At 40.3% G+C, this 26,435-nt stretch overlaps 1 protein-coding gene across 2 annotated transcripts in view; it reads left to right on the top strand.

The window, feature by feature from the left end:
• Positions 1-26,435, top strand: part of PID1 (phosphotyrosine interaction domain containing 1) — a 93,778-nt gene that overhangs the window by 24,094 nt on the left and 43,249 nt on the right. For both annotated transcript variants that reach the window (XM_034063886.1, XM_005147041.4), the window contains exon 2: positions 10,452-10,598. In XM_034063886.1, the coding sequence (XP_033919777.1) occupies positions 10,452-10,598 (147 nt within the window). The remainder of the gene's footprint in view (positions 1-10,451; positions 10,599-26,435) is intronic.

The following is a 26,435-nucleotide window of genomic DNA, read 5'->3' as shown; positions in this document are numbered from 1 at the left end:
CTGAGGTTTTACCTCCAGAGAAGCTGGAGTTTCTGAGTATGTCTGGGTTTGGGCACTTAAATTGTGGGAACTTGGAAGCTTAATCTCCCTTCTTGCCAAGCACTAAGGAATTTGTTCTTTGAAAATCAGAAAAATGGAAATATTGGAAAAGCTTAATTACTTTGAAAAACCTTGAAAACACCATGCAGGTTTAACCTCTATAACTGGAGGATGTGGATATGAGAGTGTTAGCGTAAGAATGCAAACATAACCACCGGAATGGTTATATGAGGTGCTTTATTGCAGCACTGGGAAACCAGGGGCACTCGCCCAAATCTGGCTTCGACCCCGTCACATCGTGCTCGCAATTTATACATCAAAAGTTTCGCAATTAATGCATATTCAACCTAAATTGCTACCTTAACTAATACATATGCATTAGGGATTGCCTTATCAGTCTATTATGACATCAGCCTCTTCTGCGCTTGTGTAGTCCCCCTCTGGTGGTCATCCTGATGAAGTAAGGAGTCTTCCTCAGATGAAGTAAGAAGTCTTCCTTGCTTTGTCCTTTTTTGACCTGTCTGTTCTTTGGACAGGCCCCAATCATTATGTGGATGCCAGCATTCTCTTGTTTTCACGTGGGTGCCTCTGGTCAATCTACATATTCTGCTTGGATAAGGTTTTACAATACTTTCTTAAATCTACCCATGCCTAAATTGCAACTAAGGTACAGAACAGCAAAGTTACAACTAAGATGCAAAACGATTAACTAAGGTACAGAACAGCAAAATCAAAGGCCTACTATTGATTTGCAAACATTCAAATATAATTATTTCTAACATTAAATTTCACCCTTTTTCTAACAAGAGGGCTGTCCTGTCCATGGGTGCCTTAGCTTAGCCCCGGCAAAGGGAAACGCTGTCTTCAGCCGCTTTACTTGACTCATTCTCCACTGGAAAAAAACAGATTTTGCATCTGGCTGCTTTGGCTCAGTTTACCCAGTAGGGTAGGTGTAGGAGAAGCAGGAATGTAAATGAGTTGGTTTGATTTTCTTTTGTAAAGTTTTCTTGGTACAAATCCTGTCAATTATCAAACTCTTGAGCTTTGCTGAATTGATGAGATGCTTTGTAGAAGAGTATTTTTGACCACTTTCTATAGGCTTCCTTATTCCTGATGTAGGCTCTCTGCTGAGCTACTCTTATTCACAGCTTCGAGTAGTGTAAAAACCTACCACGTGAAGTCCCCCTGGGAATAGGGGTTATGCAATTGCATTGCAGTGGGACCCAATTTCTCTCTATATTTTGCATCACCTGCTCAGAAGTTTGCATAGACATAAATCCTGGCAGAGTTCCCTCATGCTGAATAATTTGCTGGTGGAGGCACGAAAGGAGTAATACTGCATGATATTAAATGCCTGTGAGTGTAGTTAGGCCTGGGAAAGTCTCCTTGGGGAAGGTACATGTGATGCGATAGCAGTCCTGGCCAATCTTAGTTCCTCTGGAGATGCTCTGAAGCATGTGCTGATGGTGCTCATGCTGATGAGTCGAGAGAGGGAAAGCTGAAACCATCAGGCTTCTTTGCTTTCTGCAAGGTTTTAGGGGGATGTACTCTGATGGAAGCTTTCCAAAATAGCTGACTTGCTGAGGAAGTAGATCTGTTCACTTAGAGATGGCTTGTGGGAAGTAGGAGGACTCTTTCTCTGAGACCCTCAGGAATGCTGGGGTTAAATCCTGGAGGTGTTTCAGACCTGGAAAAGGCAGTCCTGTAAATCAGCATCAAAGAGCTCAGTGATAAAATAGATGGCTTTAGAGGAAGGAGTGGATTCTCATTATGTTGTAGCTGTAAATAGAGTAATTCATTAGACCAAAAGTTCATTTGGTTTATATTTAAGCAACACATTAGCTTTTTCTTTCTTTTATTTTAATTTTTTTTCCCCAGTTTTTTTCCCCCTTGTTTCTGCATGGTGTTTGCCACAATGATACATCTAGCAAATAATCAGTACAAATTCCCTGTTCGTAACAGGCACCTGTGTCATCCAGTCTCAGAGAGCACGCCTTGGAAGAGAAAGGTTACTGAACTACATAACTAAACAAGTTACTGATTCATGGCAAAAACTGAAGAAGAGTGAGAGAGTGAAATGCTAGTTTTGAAAGGGCTGTATTGGGGAATGCTCTGGCTGTCTGGCAGGTATTGTATGAGATGGGCTTGCTCTGCCAGGCACACAGTGAGGAGAAAGAACTTTTTAAAGCATCCTCTGACACAGAAATTACTGGAAAGCCTCCAAGAGCAAATTGAAAACGCAACAGCCGCCTTCATGCTGCAAGATTCCATTGTTTTAATATTGGACCAACTACACCAAATAGTACATCTACTGGAAACTCATGCTAGGGGAAGAATATGTTGGAAAGCAGCTAAGGGGTCAACTCAAAATCAAAGTGAATGAACTTGATGTATCTGTGCTGCTGCATGTGCTATTTTGTTCTTTTTTTTCTTGTCGGTTCCCATTTCTAATTTATTTCCACTCTTTTTTTTCTTTTTTGTTTTTTTTTGTGTTAACCATTTGTCTTGTCCTGGGCTTGTATCTTGACTGCCTGTTTGTCCTGAAAAATACTGGGGCTGATAAATACCTCTGCTTGCACAGAGAAATTCTGGCATACTTTTGAAATTGTAACCTAGTTTAAAATTCCAGGCTTGCATGCAGACACAATGCTTTTACTGCTGCTCTGGTGATGAGAAGATGAACAGCAGATAATGGGGATGACTTTAGCTTCCTTCAGTGCTGTCTAATGGAGCTGTACTTCCCAGGCAGATTTTGGTTGCTGAACTTCTCAATGTAGTTTGAAAACAACATCATCAGGGATGGGATGGAATGAAAAGGCAGCTGTTACTGCCAGTATAAATGATATTTACAATGATTGCATTTAATAAAATACACAACAAAGCTATCTTAATTGGGTTTGGGTGGCATGGGAGCTGGTTCAGTTGTGACAAAGTTACTAAAATTTGAGAGTTAACACTGATTTCTGGGGCCAAAAGTTTGGAAAGCAGTTATTTATGAGAGCAGTTCAGTTGATGCATTGGTGAAAATCATTATGTTTTATTTCTGTTGATGCTAAAAAAAATAATATTCTGGTATAAAATATATGCCATGAGCATCAGATGTGGGAAACTACAAGTCATTTAAAAATGTATTTAACAGTCATCAGAAGGTAATAAACTGTAAAAGCCCAAATCCGAACAGATGTATTTAGATGTTCACATTCCATCCATATGCCTAATTTCTACTGAAATAATGGACTGGGAATTTAGGTACTGTAACATAGAGACTGATCAGAGAACATTTTATTGTAGTACTGTGATTTCTTTTACCTCCTCCAAAGACATTTTAGGGAGGTCTTACTTTATATTCACGACTATGAGTGTCCTGAAATACCGACTTCTCCTTACTTGTTTGTGAATCTCTGTAATGGGACTTCAGGTTTTGAGCAATTATGGCTAAATTGGGAACTAGTCTCTGAATGTCCTGCATATTCTGATTTGCTTAGTTTGGGGGGTTTAGTGTGGTAGAGTGTAGAGAGATGTTAGAGGATCAGTCATGAAAATCTCATCTGGCTCTGAAGTTCCCTGCAGTTTGGAGGGTGTTTGTATCTGGGATTGTGTTTTGTTTGGGCAGTGATCCTGCTGATTGGAATCGCATAAGCTTGGCAACAGAACGGAGGCATCAAGCCAGAGCAAACTCAAAGTACACAGGGTCTGAGAACAAAACGTTTCACATGAATTAAATTGTGAGGAAACAGAAATTCTTTAAACTTGTAAGAAAACAAGGCAATGTCAGCATCATCATAAAGGCAGCTGTGTGATCAGGCCTGTTGATAGGGAGTGCAGGTTTTATTTGTGAAATCTTGACAATGGTGTGTTTTTAAGAGATACCTCTTATCCGTGCAGAAAGAAGAATATCCTCAGGAAAATGGTATTTGAATGAGATGCAATAACTCTTATACTTGCATGCAACTCTTATACTTGCATGCAACAGTAGTATCTTTGCTGAAAGGCTTTTTGACACCCAACTGTTTTCTATTTCATCTGTACCATACACTGCAGTTGGGCTTGCCATTCTAGTAAGGTTCCCTGTGTCCTTGTTATGCTTTTCTATCTTCAGAGTCCCCCTTTCTTTCATCTGTCTATTTTTTCTGTATATTATTGTTTTTTTCATCAGAGCTTTGTCCTCAATGCCTTGTTATGTTCAGTAATAGCAGAAGAAGTCCAGGAGGATCTCTGTGCTTGGTAGTAGGCAGTGTTGCTTGCAGCTGGTTGGGTACTGCCTCTCCTGGCACTTTCCCCAGTCTTGCACCTTGCTTGCTCTGATGCTGTTTTCTGCTTGGTCATACAGATTTGAGTTTACCCTTGCAAATGTGATTACTTTTTTTCTGTGCCAAAACTCTTCCTCTGACCTCTCTGATCTCTCCTCTATGCTATCTTCTGAGGATTGATAGGAGCAGGGGGTCATGAGGGGAGAAATGGTGCAAGCACCGCTTCAGTTCTGATGTACAACTGTGCAGACATACTGAGTTGTGCCAAGTTGTGCCATGTGCCTGCCTGAGTTCCTCTACTTCCAGAATGTGTCACAGGTTGTTTGCAGGCAAGTCTGTCTTACCGTTGTGCCTGCTGCCATTTTGCTGTGATTGAGAGACATAATTTCAGACATAATTATCTGCTTTTTCACTTAAATAGTATCTGTTACTTGAAAGAGATTGAAGAGATAGGGTTTGATAGGCTGGCAAAATACAGCTCTCGACATGCTAGATGAGATAAATTTCTATAACCAGATTTCTGGAGTTGGATTGGTTTCAAAAAGATTACTTGGATTTGTGCATGCCAGTCAGTTCTGTGTTATAGAGCAGGTGACTGATGGGATGATTTCTGACTCTGATTAGTGCTTCCATCCCCTCTATAGAGGGTTTTATTGTAGTCTTCAATACCGTGTTTATATGAACTGCTAGTTAGGGATAAATACAGTAAAAAAATATGGGGAAGGGAAAGTACTTAAATTGTATTAGCAGTATTTTATTAACAAGAAATGGCTCAGATGTGATATCTGTACTGGATAACATTTGCTTTAAACAAAACAAAGACTTGAGATGGATTGGCTTTTGTACGTGTCAGAATTCTTGGGCTTGGGATGGCGTCGTCCTTGGGTCATAGCTGTGCACATGTCACTGATGGTGTAACCATACTGCTAAAGCACTGCTATGTTGTCATCTCTGATCATGAGTAAGAGAGTGGTCTTGTAGCTACAGACTGGATACACTGGTAGTCAAACTCCACTGGGAACAGGAGAAAAGGGACATTTGGACTTCCTAAAATTCTCTAGCAGTTCATTGCACTTGGTTGTGCTTTTCACTTTCTCCCAAGCTGAGCTGGTGAAAAGTTTTGGTTTCAGTCCAGAACTAAATGGATTTCAAAGGCAGAGGAAGTACTTGCACTGAAGCAGTAAATTATAGAGGTTGTTTGCTGGGGACTGTTCTCTTGCTGATGCTTTAATGTGGATTTCATCTGGGGAGTCCTTTGTGGGTACTGTAGAAGGGTGAGTTGCCCACACAATTGCTTCCCATTCTGGAAAACTGTTCTTTCAGAGGCTTTGAAGTATTAGAATAACTGGTTTTCACAAGTGTGGTGCTGCACCACCTACTAAGAAGGCAAAAAAAATGGCTGCTACTGCTGAACTCAGGACAACAAAATCAACATAGTATCATTTTGGGGTTTGCACTCAGTGTGTGTCTTTGGCAAAATTTGGCCACTTGCAGGTCATACCTGGAAACAATTATGCCAGTTTATGCAGTTTTGTCTTGGTTGTAATGCTGATGTTAAGAGATAATGGGGGCTGAGGGCTTGTCCCAGAAGGTGCTGAAGACTTACGTTCACAATATCACAGCCCGATTAGCCTGTAAACTGTGTTCATTTTGGTCTTCCCCTATTACTGCATTACTGATTATGTTTCCTCTCTTTCTTGAAATTTATTTTTATATTCACATCCAATATATAAGCCTTTCTTAAATTTATTGAATTTGAGTTTTTATTTGATTTCCATCATGAAAATTAAAAGATCAACTGGGTCCAGTCTTGGCTGCTGAGTAGTCAATATTGTGAACAGCAGCGACTGTTTAGTTAAGACCTGAAGACGAACTTGGCAGAAGTATTACACATTATTATTACCCATTGTCAGTGCATACTTTTCCAAAGCATGTTTAATTGTATGGAATCACAGTTGTTTTCTCCAAGACATTTGGCCTGAATTGTGACAGTGACTGCATTTTGCTGAAAATACTTAACCAAACCCCAGATGCTGTTAATTTTTAGTTTTAACAGCAATAGAAATTTGCCTGAAATAAATATATAGCACCTGAAATTTGAAAACTGAATGTTGTGAAGTAGGTAATCTATAGTTAATGTGTGACTGTTGAGCTGAAAACAAAGCATACATTGAAAGCAATTTAGAAATCTTGTTTCGTATGTTCAATTAACCTGTAGCTAAGAGGGTTAGTGATGACGGCATTTTAGTTGAAAATTGATCTCATTTTGACTTTGAAGGTCACAAAGAAGGCAAGTATAACCTCTAGTGACAGTCTTGGTCTGGTGTGGGCTTGGGATTCCAGTTACACACCCTTCAGTTTTCTTCTATAAAAGAAAGTATAGAGGGAGAGGATGCCATTAAAACTGGTAAGGTAAGCAAAAGAAAAAGCAAAACGATGTTTTGTTTTGTTTTTTTGGTTAGGATAATTTTCCAATGTTATTAGGGACTCTGCTTAAGTTGTACTCTTCCATGTTCAGCAAATTTTACTTTGAATTATTTCATGTTCAGCAAATAGGAAAATACAATACTAATTACAGCTCTTATCCTTTCATTGGTAAGTAAAGTATTTTTGTTTGCTCAAAGAATTTTGAAACTTGCTGCCAGTTTCTTCCTGTTTTGTTGTCCCTTGCATCTTTCAAATGTGAAGTGTGTATCAGTAGCACCATCTAAATAGATAAAAGGATGAATGATGTGCAGTTTTGTTGTTACAGTTATGTCTGTTAAAATATCTGCTTTTGATGATTTTCAGTATAAGTACTACCAAATGAACCCAGTAGTTCTGGCACATAAAATGTGAACAGTATATAATGTTCCCTGAACCCTTTTTCAGTGAATTGCCAAAGTCATGCTTTTCAGGAGCTTAGTGAACTTAAAGCACTTTCAAGAAATATTCTGGATTCACAGCAGCAGAAAGCTAATGCATCTTCTCAAAAAATACATTGGCTACTGTTATAGGTCAGCATTTGCCAACAGTTTCTGTGGGAGATGCCAGTTTGGAGTGGAAACTAAGAAATGGGTTGAGCGAAGCACTTTATCCTATTCTTGGCGTAAAGCACACGAATAATCCCATTGACTACCCACGTGTACTTTACTGGGACTGCTCACATAGTGAAAGTTAGGCATGTGTTTAAATAACTTGCTTATTTGGGGGCTCACTGCGTGATGTCTTCTGGCAGAGACTTGATTTTCTTATGGCAGCTGTCATATGACCTGTGTGCAGGGAGCACAGTGCTGTCTGCACTAGCCATGCAGTCCAAAGCAAAAGGCTATTTCTGTGTCCACCCCCAATCTGTCCTGCACTTCTCTGGCAACTAATTATCTGTTTGCTGCCAATTGTGCTCTAGTGTTTTTGGCGCCCAACCACTCCAACTTGCTGCTCATACAAGTATTGAATTGCCTTTGTAAGGCAGAGAGTAGTCTTTTCCTTGTTTAAGACTGTATATGTGGTTGTTACAACACGAAGAAAAGTAGCTCATTGCTATAGTTTTCCTTGGTTTTGGTCAAATTGTGCTCTCTCTCTCAGTAATTCCACTGAAGTTGATATTGATGCTAGCAGAAGAGAACCACGACTTCGGAGATCCAAGCTTAGTGGTGAGAGAAGCTAAACAGAGTTTTTTCTATCTATTGAGTATCTAATGGAAGCAGTGTTCTTTATTTGAGAACTTCTGTAAACTGATCATTTAGGGAAATGGAGCTCTTTCATCATGGAGGGAGGGAGAAGTTAAATGCTGAGACAGGATCTTCTTCAACCTAATATTTTGTGACCATTATCTCTGCTTCGATTCAAATATATCCACCAGCAAAATAATACAACTTCAGGTTAAAAATACATTTATTAACTTTTCCAGTTCTGCCTTCCTCTTCCCTCACCTGCGTGCCCGAGGCAGCAGATGACCTTGGACATAGAATTTCCACATGCTTGAAAAGGGGCCAGTTACAGATGGGGAATTGCCATGACATGGGCACAGCCCGTCTCCAGCACCCTCTCCTTCTGCACATTTCTCCTCAAGAAATACCACTTCTGCAGCAAGTTAGCACAGACTTGGAGCCTATGTATAAAAGCAAGTCACGCTAATAGAGAGGGCTACAGTTGTAGCAGACAGTGATTAGTTTATGGGACCAGCAAGCCTAGTGCTGTGGTTGGCAATCAGCGATGCTACTTCAGACTCAGGATCTCAAAGTTTAAGCTTGCTTTACACTCATCACATCTGGTTTTCTGTTGTTTAGCCTTTGCTAACAACTTCACCAGAAAAGCCTAGGAAATTCAGAACAAAAGGCTGTTAATCACAACTGAAAGGTTTAAATTAAATAGGTTTTCTCAGTAAATTTAGTAGTCCTGGCTGGCAAAGTGCTGTTGTCTTCAGAAATGTGTCAACAAATATTCTTTAATGTATAATCATCTCAAATGGAGTAGTCTTTTGTTGGAGCTGTATTCAGGAGAGACTGAATGGGATAAAATGTAATATGAGCCAGATGAAAAATAATAGAAGTAGATTTTTTCACTGGGATGGAAACTTGAATGCTTTCACAAACAGGACAGAGGCCATCAAGTATTGCTGTAACAGGCTGCAACTTCATGCATGAGGTAGGAAAAAGAGTACTGTTTTCACAGGCTGTTAGTGTTTATACCTTGAATATGCTTATGAGAGTCTTTAAGGTGCTGTGGATCCACTATCATAATTATTAGATGTAAACACTGATGAGATAAGGATTAAATTGTTTTACAGGTGTATTAATAGGCTTTCAGCTAGCTAGTGGTAAAGTATTTATGTCTTAAGTAGGAAGCTTTTTCCAAGAAAATCTCGTGCATTTTCAGTGGAATACTTGAATCTATAAAAATCCATATGAAACCAGCATAGTATCTAAATAGTTGATTCATCCTCTGTGTATAAATAAAATATTTAATATGCACTTTCCTCACTTAAGGCATAGGACTGAAAAGCAAGGACCTGAGTCGATTTTCTAGCTCTGATAGAGATTTCTTGTACGATTCTGGAAAATCACTTAGCATCTCTTTGTCTGCAAGCCAGACCCTGTAGTGTTTGTCTGCCTTGTTGAGGAAAGGGGTGACTGCAAAACAAGTTAAGAATCTCCCATCAGAAGACAGAACAAATGGTTTGGTTTTGATGAAAGTGATCTGAAGTCATTGGACATATGTCTAATAGCTGCTGATTTATAAAAGTTAAATTATGAAGGTTTAATAAATGCACAATTCTTTAGACAGAGCTGTAGTATGTTACTAGCTGTGAATACTACATTGATTTCCTTCATATCTGCTTATTTTCCTCCTAAGATATATAGTAGCAAGTGAAAATGCTCAGTTTCTCAAATGAAGATCAGTTCAAAGAAATATCTAAAGGTTGAAAAATCTCTGCAACTCCTATGATTCCACAAAATTGATTAGGAAATCTTTCAAGGATTGGCTTTCATCACTCTAATTAATTGCTGAGAAACTTTTAATTCAGTGACATTCCTGTCCACTTGGATAGTTCTTCACCCAAGCCTGGGGAGTTATTTCTTGTGTATTATAGCAAGTGACAAGTTTTGAATGGTATCTGTTTGTTAGTACCAGTAGTGGCATTTGCATTGGAGACTAGAGGAACTATTGCTTACAGAGGAAGAGAATTTAAAATTCACATGCTAAAGGCAAACTGATGAGTCATTCAACTCAGTGGGAACAATAACATCTGCATAGGTCAGTGGGATGAGATTTAAGTACAGAGGAAAGAAAACAAGAATGGATGAATCCATAGTTCTTTGAATGGTCTTTGATCCCCTGTCCTTTCCTTGATATGGTCATTAGTAGAGGAACTAGGTCTATGAGCAGTTTTATAATATGCCTGGGAGTGACCAGAGGTTGAATTTAGACCCTTTCTGGGGCATACATGGATTCTAATGAATAGTCTTACTTTTTTTTTTGTGTATGTGTATATATATGTATTATTAAAAACAGTCTTCACATTGCTAATAGTAATACTGTATGTTCACTGTCTTGCATTATAAAACTTTAACTCTCCCCATGGAAACCTCCAAGACACTGAACAGCATGCAGATATGTTCATCTGTTAACTCTCACTTTTCTGCACTAGAACTGGAGATAATTGCTTTTCTTTCTGTTTAGCACTTTCAGACCATGTTAAAGACCAAGTTGAATGTCCTAACTCTTCGGAAAGAGCCTCTTCCAACAGTGATCTTCCATGAACCAGAAGCCATTGAGCTGTGCACCACAACTCCCCTCATGAAGACCCGGAGTCACACTGGATGCAAGGTACTTGGAAGTGCTATGTTAAGGAATAAGACCACTTGGAGAGGTCCCATGTGCGTATGAGGGCTCTAAAGAACCCGAAGTAACCCACATGGTCCCGCTTGTTCTGAAAACCCCATTAACTGCTACTAGTACTATAAAGTTTCTAATCAAAAAAGTTATTTGTTATTTCTGACCAGAAATTTTGGGCTTCAGGATAAAAAGGTTTGAATTATGTGACACAATGCAAATTATAGAGGATTTCTAACAACCTGCAATGAACATCGCTTGTTATAAACACTGCCATTGTTTTTATAAATGCTAGAGATCAGATGGGAGATGAAGGCCAAATGCTGTGTATTTGCATTTAGCAATCTGTACTAACAGAGGTATATACCTGCTGAAATAGGGTTGCAGCTTAAAACATGAGGTTAGTTTGGTGTTTGTTGTTGTTGTTTGTTTCTTTTTGCTATTTTTTTTGTTTGGGTTTTTTTTTTTAAGAAAGAGAAAAAGGCCTTGTCCTGGGTTCAGCAGTAGCAGTCATTTTTTCTCCTTCTTAGTAGTTGGAGCAGTACTGTGGTTTTGACCTTCAGCCTGAGAATAGCACTGATAACACCAACGTTTTTAGTTACTGCTCAAATGTTTAGTCTGACCAAGGACTTTGTGAGTCCCATGCTCTGCCAGGGAGGATGAGAAGCCGGGAGGGAGCAGAGACAGAACACCTCACCCAAACTAGCCAAGGAGGTATTCCATACCACAGCACGTCCTGCCCAGGATGTAACTGGGAGTTACCCGGAAGGGCACTCACTGCTCATTCGGGCTCAGTTGACGGTGGTATCGTATTCTCTTCCCTTGTTATTTCCTTTATCATTATTATTATTGGTGGTAGCAGTAGTGATTTGTGTTATACCTTAGTTACTGGACTGTTCTTATCTCAACCCGTGGGAGTTACATTCTTTTGATTCTCCTCCCCATCCCTCCAGGAGCAGGGGGGAGGGAAGAAGGCGGGAAATGAGTGAGCGGGACTGTGTGGCTGACAGAGTTTAAATCACAACAGGCCTGGGAAGGAAACTTGGACCTTGATTTGGTTAAGCAACAGTTTGAATTTGCCCAGTTACGTTTCAGCACAGCTTCTGAAAAAGCTGCTCTTCCATAAAGTTTAATGGATTAAGAGTCTTGAATATGTTCTTCTGTGGTAAGAAATCATATGAAAATAGCAAACAAATCTGCTTTGTTTGCATCTTTTCTTGGAGCCATTTTCCTTGGTGGCAGAGCTCACTTAGCCTTGCAGAGCCATGGGCAGCCTTGCAGACTGTGCTGGGGCTTGGCAGCCAAGTTCTCTTCATCCAGCCCATCTTTCAGTTGTAGGGAATATCCACCTGACCTTGAAAGTCTTAGTGAAAATGGGGAGGACTGGGCTTCAGTCTCCACTGCTCTGTAAAGTGTCAGCTCTAGAAGAGCAGTTGCCTGATGGTATGTGCACTGGAAAAGGTCCAAAGTGCAATTAAATGTCCTAACTCCCTCCCCTGCCAGTGTGTATACACAGATGCCTGCATGTACACTTTTCCTTGTTGGAGGATCTGATGTGAGTGAGGTGGGGTTGAAGAAATTGATTCCTGGTGTGTTTCCCTGCTTTTCCTGGCATACTGTGCAGATAGCAGGGGCTGCGTGTATGCTGTGAAGGAAGGGTTTTGCTTGGGCACTTCCTCAGCAAAGCTTCTTCTTGGGAAGCATCACTTCTGTTTGAATTTTTGCCTGTCACAGTAGCCAAGAAACAGACTGCTGCTGGGTGTTGAAGCAGTTCTTCCCTGTGCTGACGCAGAGGAATGTGGGGCAAGTGACCCTAATATGCTTTGTATGGTAGCTCATATCATCTGCTCTTCCATGGTAATGTCTTTTGTCTTTTATGTTGGCACTTAATGAATTTTTAGAGAATATTAGCTATCATAAAAAAATGGATCACAGAGTAGCTGGTTTTCACCCCTAGTGAGAGTTCAGACATAATAATACTTTCTGAAATCAGTTTATCTCTGTGAATGTGTGTAGAATTTAAATGAATCTTTTTACTTAACCTACAGTTCTTCAAGTGGAAAAGATGGATTGCAGAGAGATGTTGAACCCCTCAGTGAAGAGAATCTCATTCTATATTTAGAGATCTCTTTTATTTATTAATTTATTTTTCCTGTGATGTAGCATAGTGGTGACTAGGAACATCTGCCGCCACCACGCTCCCCTTTTACTGCTTGCACTGTTTCACTTTCTTCCCTTCCCCTGGTAGCTAGTTCACCCCTGCCAGTGCTGGAGTCTCACAGTGGTGTTTTTGGGGTGGTGGCCAACCCTCTTCAGATGATTTCAGCAGTTGTGATATGCAGTGGGAAATGCCTTGGGAAGATGATTCTGCCTGTATATTGCTCCTCTGGCTAAGAAATCCTCTCCACTCACTAACAGAAAAGCTCTGATTTTACCCAATATTTTTAGTTGCAGTCTCTTTCTTCTCCCCCCCCCCTTTTTTTTTATTTTTTCTTTGTCAAAATATATTTTCTTATGGGGCCTGTATCCTCCAGCTATTTATAAGTAATTAGCTGCCTTCTCCTCTTTTCCCTCTGCTTATTAGTTTCTTGCCGACTGATACAATAATAATGTTGCCATAACAAAGCCAGTGTTTCATAATATGAGTTTTCACTTGGTGGGGTCTGATCTACACTGTTATTCCAGGTGTAAGGGAGGGGGAGATGCTGTGGTGTCACCAAGGCTGGTACCACTGAGCCTCTCTGGTTCTGAGACATGGGCTTTTCAGGCAAGAGCACAGCATTCAGTTTTTGCTTTCTTTCATGAGTCACACTCTTTTGATCCTTAATCGTTTTATTCCTCTTGACTGAAATTCCTCCAATTTTTCAATGTAATCCCATTAATGAGATAGCATCATTCTTCTGACAGAGGCTCCAGATATCTAATTTTATTGCACAGTTTTAACATAAGCCTCAGCTGGCACCATCTTGTTATGAGAATTTGACACAAGCAAATTCTTTGCTGTTCAGAGGTCTGGGCATTGGTTTTCTTATGCAATTGCTCTTTTCGTTTTCCTTCCACTGTGAGACAGGCTTCTCTTTGCTCTTTCATTTGGTGTTAGCTGCTGAATCCAAAGAAACAAAACTTTGCTGCTAAGATCCAATCTCATTTTGCAATTGAATGTGGTTGTTTTAAGAATAGCAGAGAAATGTCTTGCTTGAAGTAGTCTAGGGGGAAGCCCCACAAAATTTGTGAAGTTAAATAATTGAGAAATTTGGACAGCTTTTCTTTCCTGTCCAGTTCCAGATCCAATGCAACTTTGTTACCATTATGTTTCCTAAAAACATATTTTTCCTCACAGCAGGAGGCTAAAGACTTGTTCCCTCTGTTACTGTGCATCTACATCTGCCTGCTTGGGCTGGCTCTGCTGTCACCATTCCCACCCTTCTAGACTTGTGGGCATGATTTCACTCAAAGGACAAATAGGCAATATTGGCACTGATTTGCAACACAGAGCTTTAGGTGCACATGTTTTGGGGTTTGTGGTGCTGGTTCTGTGGTGGGACAGGGGTTGACTCGAAGGCTGTCGTTCCCAAAGGGCAGTTTCTTGCCCCCTTCCTCTCTTTTCTGCACCTGTCCTGTTTGCAAACAGGGTGCAACAGCCCTGCACTCTGGTGTTGCAGCCCCAGTCAGCAGACAGCTTTATGGGTACAATAAAGCATTTGGACTCTGAGTTTTTCCTGGTGGGTAATTTGCTTTTGTCTGAGCCATGGTGTATGTTAGGTGAGAGCTAGGTCCCTGGCCCCAGAGAAACACAGCTTCTCATCCTCCTCCAGCTGAGACCACCGGAGCAGGGCAGTGGGATGCAGTGCCCAGAGGGTTGTAATCTCTCGCAGCTGCAGTTGAGCACCCACATGCATCCTGCCTTTTCCCTGCAATGGACATGGCATTTGTGAATGCTACAGCAGCAAGTTTAAGGTCAGTAGCTGCTCTGAAGAATGATAAAACCCAACTGGCTGATTGTATACTTGTGAATGGCAAGTATCAGCTTAAGCTAAACCACCCATTGCTGGGGAAGGACAAAAAAGCGTAAGTCTTTTGTTCTTACTAGCTGGTTCCTAATTTGTTTTTATTTAAATAGAGCATGTTTCTGTATGAAGATACGACTCTGATTTATATGTGTGTATGCAGAAATGTGTTTATTCGTGTTTAGATCCTAAGGATTTTGATTAGACTGTGGCTGTCCCGCTTGTAGGTCTTTCATGTCAGATGTTGTGCACTCTTGTGTTTCAGCTGGAAACCCTCTTCCCTTATCACAACAATAAGAACAACCAGATGGAAACTGAAAATCTGGAGTATCTCCAAAAAATGAGTTGCTCTCAGAAATGAGTGCTTTCTCTCTGCCTTTTAACAGATTTGGTTTAAGTTCTGTGTGTTTTATTCATCCTTAATGCCCTCACCGGTTTATACTGATTCTAATGTTTCTTGATTTCTGTCCCTTTGGGCTATGGTGGTGGCATGAAGAGAACTGCCTAAATGACTCTCCTTCTTCTGCTGTAGCTTTTCCAGCACTGCTGCAGTAATATGAAAAGACAGAGGTTAAAAATGCTACCTTTGATTTTTGAAGTGGTGTCATAGGTTTAACTTCTCATTGAATTTTTTTTTTAATCTTTCTATTGGAAGGCTTTTCAAAGTGAAGTCAGTGCTGAATAATCAGTAGCTTGTCGTTATTCACCTGGGTTAGGCGATCTTATTCCTCCAGTTCCCACCAGTGGACAAGCTTTTCTCAGCAGCTGGAAGGCTGAGATGAGAGGAGAGTAAACACTGCAAGTAATTGCATTCTTAAGACTAAGCTTTTATTAAATGGGAAAATATATATTAATGATTCAGTGTTTGCAGGAATGGTATTTATTGCTTGCCTGTCTTATTCGATTGAGATGGTGAGATTGTTAACTCGGGCTTTGTGGAAGGTATGATGTTGAAATTTCTGTGATAGCGTATTTTAGTTGAAGATTGATGGAAGTATTCTTTAGCAATTTATATAAGTGACATTAGAGTGCTACTGGCATTTTAAAATCAAGCCTTGCCCACGTTGAAAGAGACTTAAAAATAGCCAAGAAATAATATAAATGGAGCTTGGTCTTTCAGAATAGCTCAGTTGCTTCACTCAAAATTAAAATTGTTCCTCTACTAACCTTGCTGCAGCATAGTGTTTATGGTAGGGTTCATTTGACGTCTGTACAGCAGGAAGGGGCCACGGCCATAGTTGGGCTTCCCTGACACAGTGCGGTGTCAGCAGTTAAGCACAGAGCTTGACTATTGTAACTCTGGGACACACCTGATGTTGTACTTGTGTCAACCTATTACCTGGATTTGAGGTGTTTTCTGGGAGAGCTGGGCAGTGCCTGAGGGGCCTTAACCTGTGCAATGCCAAGGGGCTGCCCCTGCATTCCTGCAGCCTGCCCTGCAGTTGTAGGTCTGTGCCCTTTCACCAAAGCCGCTGGATCAGCCTGTTCTTGTTACTGCTCTTCTGACCTGTCTGACCTCTGGCAAGAGTTTTCATTTTCCCTTTGTGTCTGTCTTTCTTCTATATTTCTTCTTTTCTCAAAAGTAGCTTTCACCATTAGGCACAATGCATGCTATCACCTGTGAGCCCTACTGATAAAACTCTGTGGATGTGAAACTGTCTCAAGATCCTTTGAGCAGCAGGATTTACACCAGGATAGCAGAGACTGAAAGTTATTCTGCGCAAGAAAAACAATTAATGATTTTATAGGATGAATAGTGAGTAATACTGATCATGGTCTGGTTATGATCCATAGAAATAAAATGTTTCTTATTGGGATGCTTATTAAATAAATAAAATATTGTCTTAAAATTGCCCTGCTAGGCCTGTTTCTAATTCCTGGTGTAAGAGATTCATTTAGGAATAATGTCTGCTCAGATCTTGCTGCTTATTTTTGGTTTTCTGCCTTGTTAATTTTGATTGCAAAGGCCTTGCAGTAGGACTGTCTCTTACCATATGCTTGCAAAATACCCCATTTCTACTCTACCCCAGATGCCTCTGCAGCAGACTTATTAATGCCGTGTTGCTGCGCTTTTTTGTCATTGCACTTTTAAAACTTAGACTGTTTTTCTTTGTGTTTTGGCTTGATAGTTTTGGTTTGTTTTTATGTTCCTCCAGAGGAGACCTTTCCAAGTTGTTTTGCCCAGCATTTCTGTCCCATGCAACCTGTGCCACTTGTGTCCCATCCTAATCAGCTCAGCCATTGCATTGGCCAAATACATTATTGTTTTACCTTTCAGATGGCAGTGTGCTCCCCATCTCTAGGGCATGGAGGCCCCTCAGCATTAAGAATATGCCCAAAATGGTGCATCATCCTCTCAGTTTCATGCAGCCAGGAGCCCACACAGTGTGGTTGTGGTGGTAACAACTGCAGCCTCATGCCCCTTCCCCTTCACTGGTCCCCAAACCCCAGATTTTTTCTCTGGCCGTCTGAAGATTAGGCGAATGGCTCCCCACTGCTGCACTCTTACTGGGTGCAGTTTGCTTTTGTGTGTCTTGATACTGATTAAGTAAAAATTAATGCAAAATCATGTTGTTTCCAATCAAAATACTCAGAGACCAAGGTGCTTTTTCCTGTTTGTACTTTCCTGTTGGGTCAAAAGGGCTGAAAATGTGCTCTAAGACTTTCTGAGATGGGGAACTCCAAATGACAGTAGTCATTTGGTAGTTAGCAACCTAGCAATTTAATGGAATTTCCGTAAGTAATTTAAAAAAACCTACTGCTCTTGAGCATTTATTGCTATGTTGGCTACTGAAACTGTAGCTGATTGGACATTGCACATATTCTTAAACCTGCCTCACTTTACCCTTATGAACCTTAATAAAAATGTTCTCATTGCAACTATAATATTGTCAGGAAAGATTGTTTTGAGTGTAATTTATCCAGCTGTAAATACAAGTCCATCTAGGTGGCTGGTCTTTATTACCATTTTGTAAGCCTGTAATATTAAGATATCCATTAACTTTAATAAAGAAGCAAGTGAGACAAGATAAACTGTACCATCACTCCCCAGCCTACTGTTTTCCACCATGTTTAATGTGAGTGTGAAGCACAGAGCTTATTTTCCTCTTGCCTCATTAAGGGCCTTCTGCTGTTATCCTTAAGCATTACATAGTTTGTACTGTGAATTGAGAGTTCATTTTTCTGCTTCTTTCTCCCCTCATCAAATGAACCAAAAGGACACATGTGAACTCTTGCCTGGGAAAAATCTTAGTATCTTCAGTATATTTACATATAGTGCTCATTGGTGAGAGATACAGAGGTTTTATGTATGTGTTTTCTAAAAGTGAAGTGCATCAAATAAACTCATGCTCCAACAAGTATGCCATGTGAAGATGGAGAATCTCGTTTACTTTTTCTTCATGTAGTATTAGAGTTAAAAACATAATAAAAACATGGCAGCATAATGCTGAAGCTAAACAAGTGTAAGCTGCTTGCAGAAGTCTTACACATGACTGTATCCCAGAGTGTTTTAGATGATTTGGCTGGGTCTTGTTCTGATGTTGGAAAGGGAGAGTTGCATGTGCTGATTTCATGTGACTGTATAGTAAGGTCCTGTTCTGCACCTGTGAAGTTAATGAGAGCTTTGCTGTGGGCTCCATTATGAGCACGGTGGGATGTAGCCATGCAGGACAGCAAACGCTTCCCCTCAGGCAGCACACACTGCATGGTGTTTGGCACTGGCTGCTCTCAGCTTTCAGCTTCAGAGAGGATCTCTCTTGCGTATGATTTTTTTTTTTTTATTATTGCATGCATGGAAAACCCATTTATGTCAGTGAGGATTTATATGTTAAATGAGTGCAGAGGAACTAATAGAAATATGAAGGGTAGATGCAAGCGGAGAGTGTAGTTAAAACATCATAATGCTTCATTTCCTGAAGTCTGTGAGGCTTTCGTGGAGAATATGAATTGGCTAAAGCAATTAAATTAATCTTAAACTGAACCTGCTTCAAATAAGATTTTATGCAGCATTCAGTTTTGCTGTGTTGGATGTATTTTGGCATAATTTTATTTGCTTACTGGTAAAGTGGCATTCTAAAACTAATGTGTTCTGAGAATGGTGGAAGTTGTGTCCTGTCAGATATGTTGGTGGTATTTTTTTCTCTTAGCATTTGCACCGGTGACATTTTTCAAGCCATGGTTCAAGTAAAGGGCATCTTGTTATTCAGGAAGTTCTTACATCCCATCTAAAATTCGTCTTGTATTTCAGTCAGCTTCATGCTTCTGCTTTAACTACCTTTGCAGGAGAAAGAACATGACCGTTTTGTACATGTGGTGGAATAATTTTACTCTGAATATATGTTTATTAATTGAAGGAAAGCAGTTTTACCTATTTCTGTTTACTTTTGTATCTTTAGTAAGAATGTGTGTCTCAAACCATTTTAAAGAGTTCCATAGAAAGAATAAGACTGTCACCTTGGGAGGAGAGTGCTGGTGACAGGGAGGACATGAAAATTTCTGGGATCTGCCCTACATGTTGGTGTCCAGCACAGCGCTTGAACTACCCTGGGTACAGGGTCTTCTCCATGTGGTTCCTCTTGGATTTGCTTCAAGAGGGATGTACAATGAAAATACTCCTCTGTGTGGGTGTGTGCACACTCCCAGGAGGACTTCAGGATTGTGTTTCCTACTCCTTGGGCTGTGTAGAAAGGTTTCTGTGGACCATGTAGACTATGTCCAGACCAGTACCCTGGGAAGAGAGGTCCCTCCCCAGGTTCTGCCAATTGGTGTGTTGGGGGTCTTCTCAGCTGTTCCTGGAAGCAAGGCCCAGGGTCCCTGGCTTTGTTTGTGCACTGTTGTCTTGCATGAAGAAGTAGGACCAGAAATGTTGCATGATGTGAGCCAGACTTTGTTCAGATATATGTTCAAGCCCGTTTTCCTTGCAATTAGGCTGCAGAAAATAATCCCCTAAACAACAAAAACCTGTTCAAAAGCTCAAGGAAATAATAAATCAGGGCATCCATTAGCATATTATTGCTTTAATCCTCCCTTCAGTACATGTGTTGTATTGCTTGCAAAACCACTGTGTACATTTCTTCTTATTCCTGTAGTTCTGCCTCTGTACTGGATGCAGTGTGTCCCAGTGAAGAAAATGGGTGACGATACATGATATGGAGCCTGGGAAAAAGACTTCTTAGCATAAACAGAAATCCCTTTGACTGCAATAAAGCATTTCCTTTGGCTTCAGAGCTTTGATGTTACTAGCTGCCTTTGATTCAACAAAAGCTTGAACTGGAAGTCGTGAGCCCTCGACTTTGTTAGCAAATGGTATTTATCAGCAGAAGTAATCTGAATCGAACTTCTTAATGTAAAACAAGGCACTAACAGTTTATATTACAATTACTTATGGAAGAGATAGTGATTGACATTCAAAGAGCACAGTGTAAAATGCAAATATATTGGAATTAAAAATGCTCCCTGGGACATGGTTAAGAATGAGCTCTGGCCATTCCTGAAGTTCACCCTTGCTTGTAAAAGCAGGTGGGAAACTTCTGAGGTACCAAGGAGGCCAGGCACTGTGTGCTAGTGAATGCCCTTTGCTATGTGTCATTTGTACTTCTATAGTATTTCTCATGCAGAAAGATTCTAAAATACCTTCTAAACCAGCTTTGTTGTCTCCTGCTGTTCAGCTGCCTTTCTCAGCCAGCAGCCCTGTTTGTAGAGGTCGGATCAGCACACCAAAGCTCTGGGGAAGGCTGTGTGGTGGCCACACTACTGCGGATAAATTATGGTAGGGGAAAACCATAAAAGATGCCGAGAATTAAAATGCATACTTCTATTAAGCAGTACTTAATTGAAAAAATGTACTAAAAAGCAATCTGTATTAATAAAATTCCTTCGATACATACACTCCATGGAATAATTTTGTATTTTGAAACATGAATGTGGTGGGGATTTTTGTCAGTTTGAAAAATTCCACATTTCAGAGTACTTGGAGATGTTGTCTAATTATAGCTGTCTTTGTAAGAGATAGCATGCCAAAATAATTTTCTCTGAAAGAATATTTAAATATATTTTTTTAATTAATCTCTCTACAGCAGGAAATATTTAAATTTTTACTAAATTCCAGTATTCTTTAGGAGATAATCTTCAATTACACAAATACATAATGCTATATAATAAGTTCATATCAGTAAGTTCCATCTTTTGCACTCTGGCACAAAGCCAAGATACTAACAGTGGCAACTGTAGGGTCTTAGCTACACATGTGTTAGGATATTTATTTTTCTTATACTGTAGAAAATACTGTGCTCATCACATTTGCTCAGGCAAAGCCTTGTGGTCGTGGGAGCTAATTGTTCCCATAATAATTAAGGTGCAAATATCTAAAACCTAATAGCTTTTGACGTATAAAAATTAAAATGAGATTGAAATTTATTGTGGTTGTTACGCTGAGGAGATGTTGCAGACACTGTCAATTGTTTTGTTCTAGTGTGTCCTTGAGAAACATTTCCTTGTCGGTGTGGCTGTTTCAGCGTAAGGATGGAGCTGAGGTTTGTGGTGGTGGAGAGCACAGGGAAGCTGGTGCTTCTCTATGGCCCTTAGGTATATGGGCCCTGCTGTGAGCTGGCTCTCAGGAGGAGGAGGCACCCTTCCTTCATAGAATGTGAGGTTATTTAACAAAATCAAAAGAACTCCTGGTTCTGCGGCTGTTGCTCCCTTATATTATTGCAGTGGGCACCTTCCCACTCAGCAGCATGAAACATTCTGGGAGGGCAGATCTTTCTAGGCATGCTTTTTCACAAGAAAGACCTATGCTTATTCTGAAGGTATTCTGTGTGGCTCTTCCCCTGAAGCCATGGATATTGTGTCTTTGATTTCCATTAGAATACTGCAAAATTTGCATTTGACACTGGGTATCCACTGCTTACACTAGTCTGAGCGGATGTGAACCTTCTCAGGAATTCATAATCTTTGTTTACAGCTGTACTATGCCCCAAGCCATCAATTCTTATTTTGGGGCTGATCCTGTGTCTTGAAAGCTTCCCACTGAAGCTGATGATATTTGCAAAAATGGGGGCAGAAACTGGATTACAAATCTATTCTTCTGTACATGAGGTGCTGCTGCCCATGTTCGTAGATGCACAGGGTGCTGGAATAAAGATTTTTCTGCAATCAAAATAATACTATGTCATCAGAGGAAAGAATGTCCTGGGTGTGCCACCTGCATTTCTGTTGGTCCCAGGAGTAATCCTGTTCTCATAGTATCACGTTATAGTCTGCAATGCAGTGTGATATATAAATACATTAGCTTCCAGCAGTCAGATGTCAGTGTCCGAGACTAATAACTTTTTTTTTCTCATTTGTTTCATGAAAATATTTTTTGCATAGTTAATTAAAAGTTCATAACGATAACCATAGGCAGTACTTCTGAGCAGTTTAAGGCTTGATATATATTACCTATTGCTAATCAAACACCTTTATTGTAATCTATTATGAATATTTGGCTTCAGGCGTGTGGTAATTCAGTAAGATTTCTTCTCCTAGATTCTAGATTGTATAGGAATGAGAAGTGCAACAGAGGTATGGTACTTCTTTTTTTCTGTTGTTTTTTTCTTCTTTAAAATTGATCTACCTCCTTTCTCAAAGTTTACAGTCTGGTTTGGAAAATCAGTAAGTATTCCTAGGTTAAGATGTTCTTTTGTATTACTAACCCCAAAATCTCTGGTTGGTAAAGATACTCATCTTTAATAATTTCACAGCAAGACCCTATTAAACAATACTTATGGTGACGGAAATAGGATACTGAATTTCACAGTAATGTTAATCTGGAATGAAGTTTATCATGCTTTATCAGTGAATGAAAAACTAATGTTAAATTTGTAGTATCCTGCAAACTTTGATAGAACAAAATCCTGTTTTATACCAAGTGAGAGTATGGTCTATCCCTTATTGGGAGCTGATGTCCATTTGCCTGTTAGATATCTGGATTGCTTTCTGATTGCTAGAACATAGGACACTGGGGAGTGTGTGTGTGGGAGGTTGATCAGCTGAATGATGGTCTTAATTCCTTAATTAAGAATAACCTTACATTTAATAGGAGCCCATACACAAACATTTCAAGTAGAAGTAAACCACTCTAATTAAAAGGAGCAAATTTTGGAAGAAGAGCAAGTTGAAACTGTCTTTATAAATGTACTTTATAAGATGCAATGAAGATTCATTAAACTGTTTGCTGAGAAGTATTTGTCAATGGGTAGTTATTTGGTGGGATTTTTTTTTCATCCTCAGGGACTTGTTTTATATCAGTGTTTGTTGTAGTTTTCCCCATCCCCAAATTTATTTTTCAGTAGCAGAGAAAAAGACAGGAGGAAAAAAAAAGCAGGCTTCAAGTCAGAAAGTGGTTTAAATTAATATCTCTAAGATCAAAGAAGGATCTGTGTAAAGACTAGTATAGCTGAGTACTAAGTTGAGAAAGGTGATAAGGAAAAGACAAAATTGAATAAGGTAGGATATGTGTGTCGTGATTGTTTTGAGAATGTCATTGAAGTTGATTCTGAGTATCCTCTGGGACAGGAAGGGCAGAAAATAAACTGGTTCTAGTTCGTGATGGAATTACCTATAGGCAGGAAGTAGTTCCATTGTGCTAACATCTGACTTACTCTTATAAATAGCACAATAATATGATTCGGCTTTGTCACCTAACTGTAACTACAGGGGTCAGAATCCCTATGGGAATTGTTGTTAATGAGGTGCAGTTTTGCGGTTGGCCTTGCTATGGTATAAATTGGCATACTTCCTTTGATTTGATTGCCATGTGAAGTTAGATTGTCTAAGAATCAGGCCTTTGACTTTGACATGAGGCTTGGGACTGCTAATGATTGCAAGCAGTCTGATAATGAAGTCAAAGTAATTGAGAACAGCATATGTGGGTCAGTGCTGTTTGACATTTGTTATTAGTCTGAAGTGTTAAAAATAGTAAGTAATTCTTGAAATTATCTTTATGGAACAGCTTGATAGTGATTTAAAGAAATGTGTGTTTTCACCCCAGAGCTTTGCCTTGGTTTGCATTTGGAGGTCTTCATACAAGGCCAAACAAATGGAGTGTCTCTGCATTACCTAATAAATATATTGTATATATATTTTAAGTTTGTAATAGTTTACAGCACTTCCTTAGAAGTTCTGGGGGTAAACTCAGTGACTTTTATTACCAGTAACTTACTGATGAACTGCTCTGAGGCTTTTGTTCTGCAAGACTTTCCTTATCTCTGTGTATAGTTTTTTTGTTTAATGTTACTACTTTTATGTAGACACTGTGTCTCCAGGGTGAAACTTGTCCCAGGGCAAGGGACTAGTGTACAGCTATTGCTGTGGCTGTGCCCTGAAAGGGGTTTAACGTGAGGCAGGCGGGTGAGCATTGTCTGAACTGGGAGGTACACTGATAGCTCCATTCCACTCTTCTGAGGTGAGATGTGAATGCATGGGCACTGGCCACCCCTGAAGTCCCAGCTGTCTGTTGCTCTCTGACACTTATGTGTTGCATGACTGAAAGCTCTCGTGCATATTTACATAAGGTGCAAATATTGGGGTTTTCTTGTTGTTGTTGGGTTTTTTTGGATGTGGGGGTGTGGTGGGTGACTAAGTAAAATCTGGCATGAAAAACGTATGGTGGGATTTCTGTGGCCTGGTCCTGCTCTCCAGCTGTAGTTGTGTCAACTTTTCAGGTTCTGTGTGTGGTCATGTCACAGACAAGTGAGCCTGGGTTTAAATAAGTAAATAAATAAATGGAGTTGAACAAACCCCTGATCTGGGATTTCTGTGTCCATCTGTGGGATGCTCACCCTGCCTGTCAGGTCTGGGGCTGCCAAAGGCCAGCACAACTTGTTGCTGTCATGCACCTAGGGCTCTGCCTCAGGGCTGCAGTGGAGCTATGGTGGGGCTGTGTGCTTCTAGGTGGCTGCTGGTCATGTCAAGTGAACAGGTTTGGGGTTCTTTGGGGTCCAGGTGGCCCCATCTTTCAGAGACAGGCAGTCTCTTCTGACATCTGGGTACGGAGGAGGGTGAGAACATGTACAGCCTTGTTCCAGGCCTCAAAGACCTGTGCTGACCAAGGTTGCCCCAGTCCTCAGTGGTGCCCCACAGCAAGGAGCCAGGGCCGGTATGAGACAGGTCCTGAGCCTCCTGTGTATGCTCAGGAATGTGTCACCATCTTTGGAATATGCAGCTGCTTGTGCCCATGGGCTTTATATGAGCACCTGCAGCTTTTCTGCAACCTCTGTCAACTTGATAACTGAAGTCACCAGCAGTAAGCATTGCTATCCCCCAAAAAAGAAACAAAAGAAAGCCCTCTGGGATGTGGCCATTCGAAATACTCTCAAAAGGAGTTTATGCTGTGTGAATTAAATTCCTGTCATTTCAGACGAAAGAGTTTCAGTTTGAGTCTCCACTGTGACATTAGAGGACTCTGTGGAAGTTCATTTTGAAACTGGAGGAGAGAAGCGTAGGTAATTTCGCCCCTGGACTTTGTAGTGTGAGCCTTGTTAACAATCATGTGGCACTCTTGCTGTCTGTTTAAATTTGTCAGTGTGCCCTCATTTTGCAGTTGAGTTGTCATCTTCTGCTGTGTGACTCAGTATGGCACGCCTGATGGGTGCCTTGCTGGGGATGCGTGAATTGCAATGAAGCAGGAGCAGGCTTGTAATGGTCAAGAGTCCTGCTTGACATTTGTGCTGCAAGACAGATGACCAAGGGAGGTGAACCTTTCAATTTAATATTTAAAATAGTGCTATGCAACACATTTCGTAAGATTAGTTTTATTCCAGTTAACTCCTTAGTAAAGTGGTGAATTTTATTTTGAAGTAAGATATAGAGATTATGAACACAGAGATCCTTCTGTAATTCTTCTCCCTCCCTTTCCCTCTCCGTTTAGGATTAGATTGCATGTTTGCTTTCCGTTAGCAATTACCATCATGTCAGTATGAGTGCAAGAGGTTATGGAAGTGCATGATGTTTCTCACATTGTAGCAGCTTTCTGCATACCAACCCCTTTGCCCTTTTGACTACATGGAAAACTATAAATGTGTCATGCAGAAAGATTTAAGTGAGTGCTATTAAGGTCCCAGACACTCATTCCAGAGCTGCAATTTCTTAAGAGCATTCTGAGCTTTACCTTACATGCAGCTATCACAGTTGTGCCGATTGAAATCCTGCAAATTATTTTGGAGATGTTTTTGTATGACGTGTCTTGAGAAAAGAGTCTGAGCATTTGTGAAACAGATGAAGTGAAAATTCCTCTGGCGTCTGTCAGCAAACATAAGCAGGTGGAGCACATCCAAGTTTCTGCAGCTGAGGGAGAGCTCCTGAAAACATGGTCATTTGCAGAACAGAGGGAAAATTGGAAGGAAAATAATTACTTATATATCTTCATTTGATAGTACCATGTCATACAAGGCCAGTCCCACAACAGCAGCTTTCTGCTTCATTTCAAGGGCTGTTGTAACTCAATTGTCAGGTTTGTATTGAAATGCAGAGGTCACTGCAGACCCTCTAAGATACAAATTGCTGAATCCAGAGCTGTGTGCTGCAAGCAGGGCTCATTTCTCATTTTGAAGTGTGTTACAATGATTACAGTTCTTGCCTGTGTAGGGTTAATCAGGATAATCACTGAAATACATTTCTGCACCAATCTTCTAATTGTAGCATTCCTGAAAATCAAATGGTTTGTATGTTTTAAGAAAACCCCCAGGAATTCAGAAGTAAAAAATCTGATGCCCACTAAAGGAAATGTGTGTGGTAAGAAGTTGTTTTCGCTGCCCGGGATGAAAGGCCAGCTGGCATCATTTAG

This window comes from Melopsittacus undulatus, chromosome 6 (assembly GCF_012275295.1).
Source record: "Melopsittacus undulatus isolate bMelUnd1 chromosome 6, bMelUnd1.mat.Z, whole genome shotgun sequence".
Lineage (NCBI taxonomy): Eukaryota > Metazoa > Chordata > Aves > Psittaciformes > Psittaculidae > Melopsittacus > Melopsittacus undulatus.
This window is presented reverse-complemented; position numbering and strand designations above follow the sequence as displayed.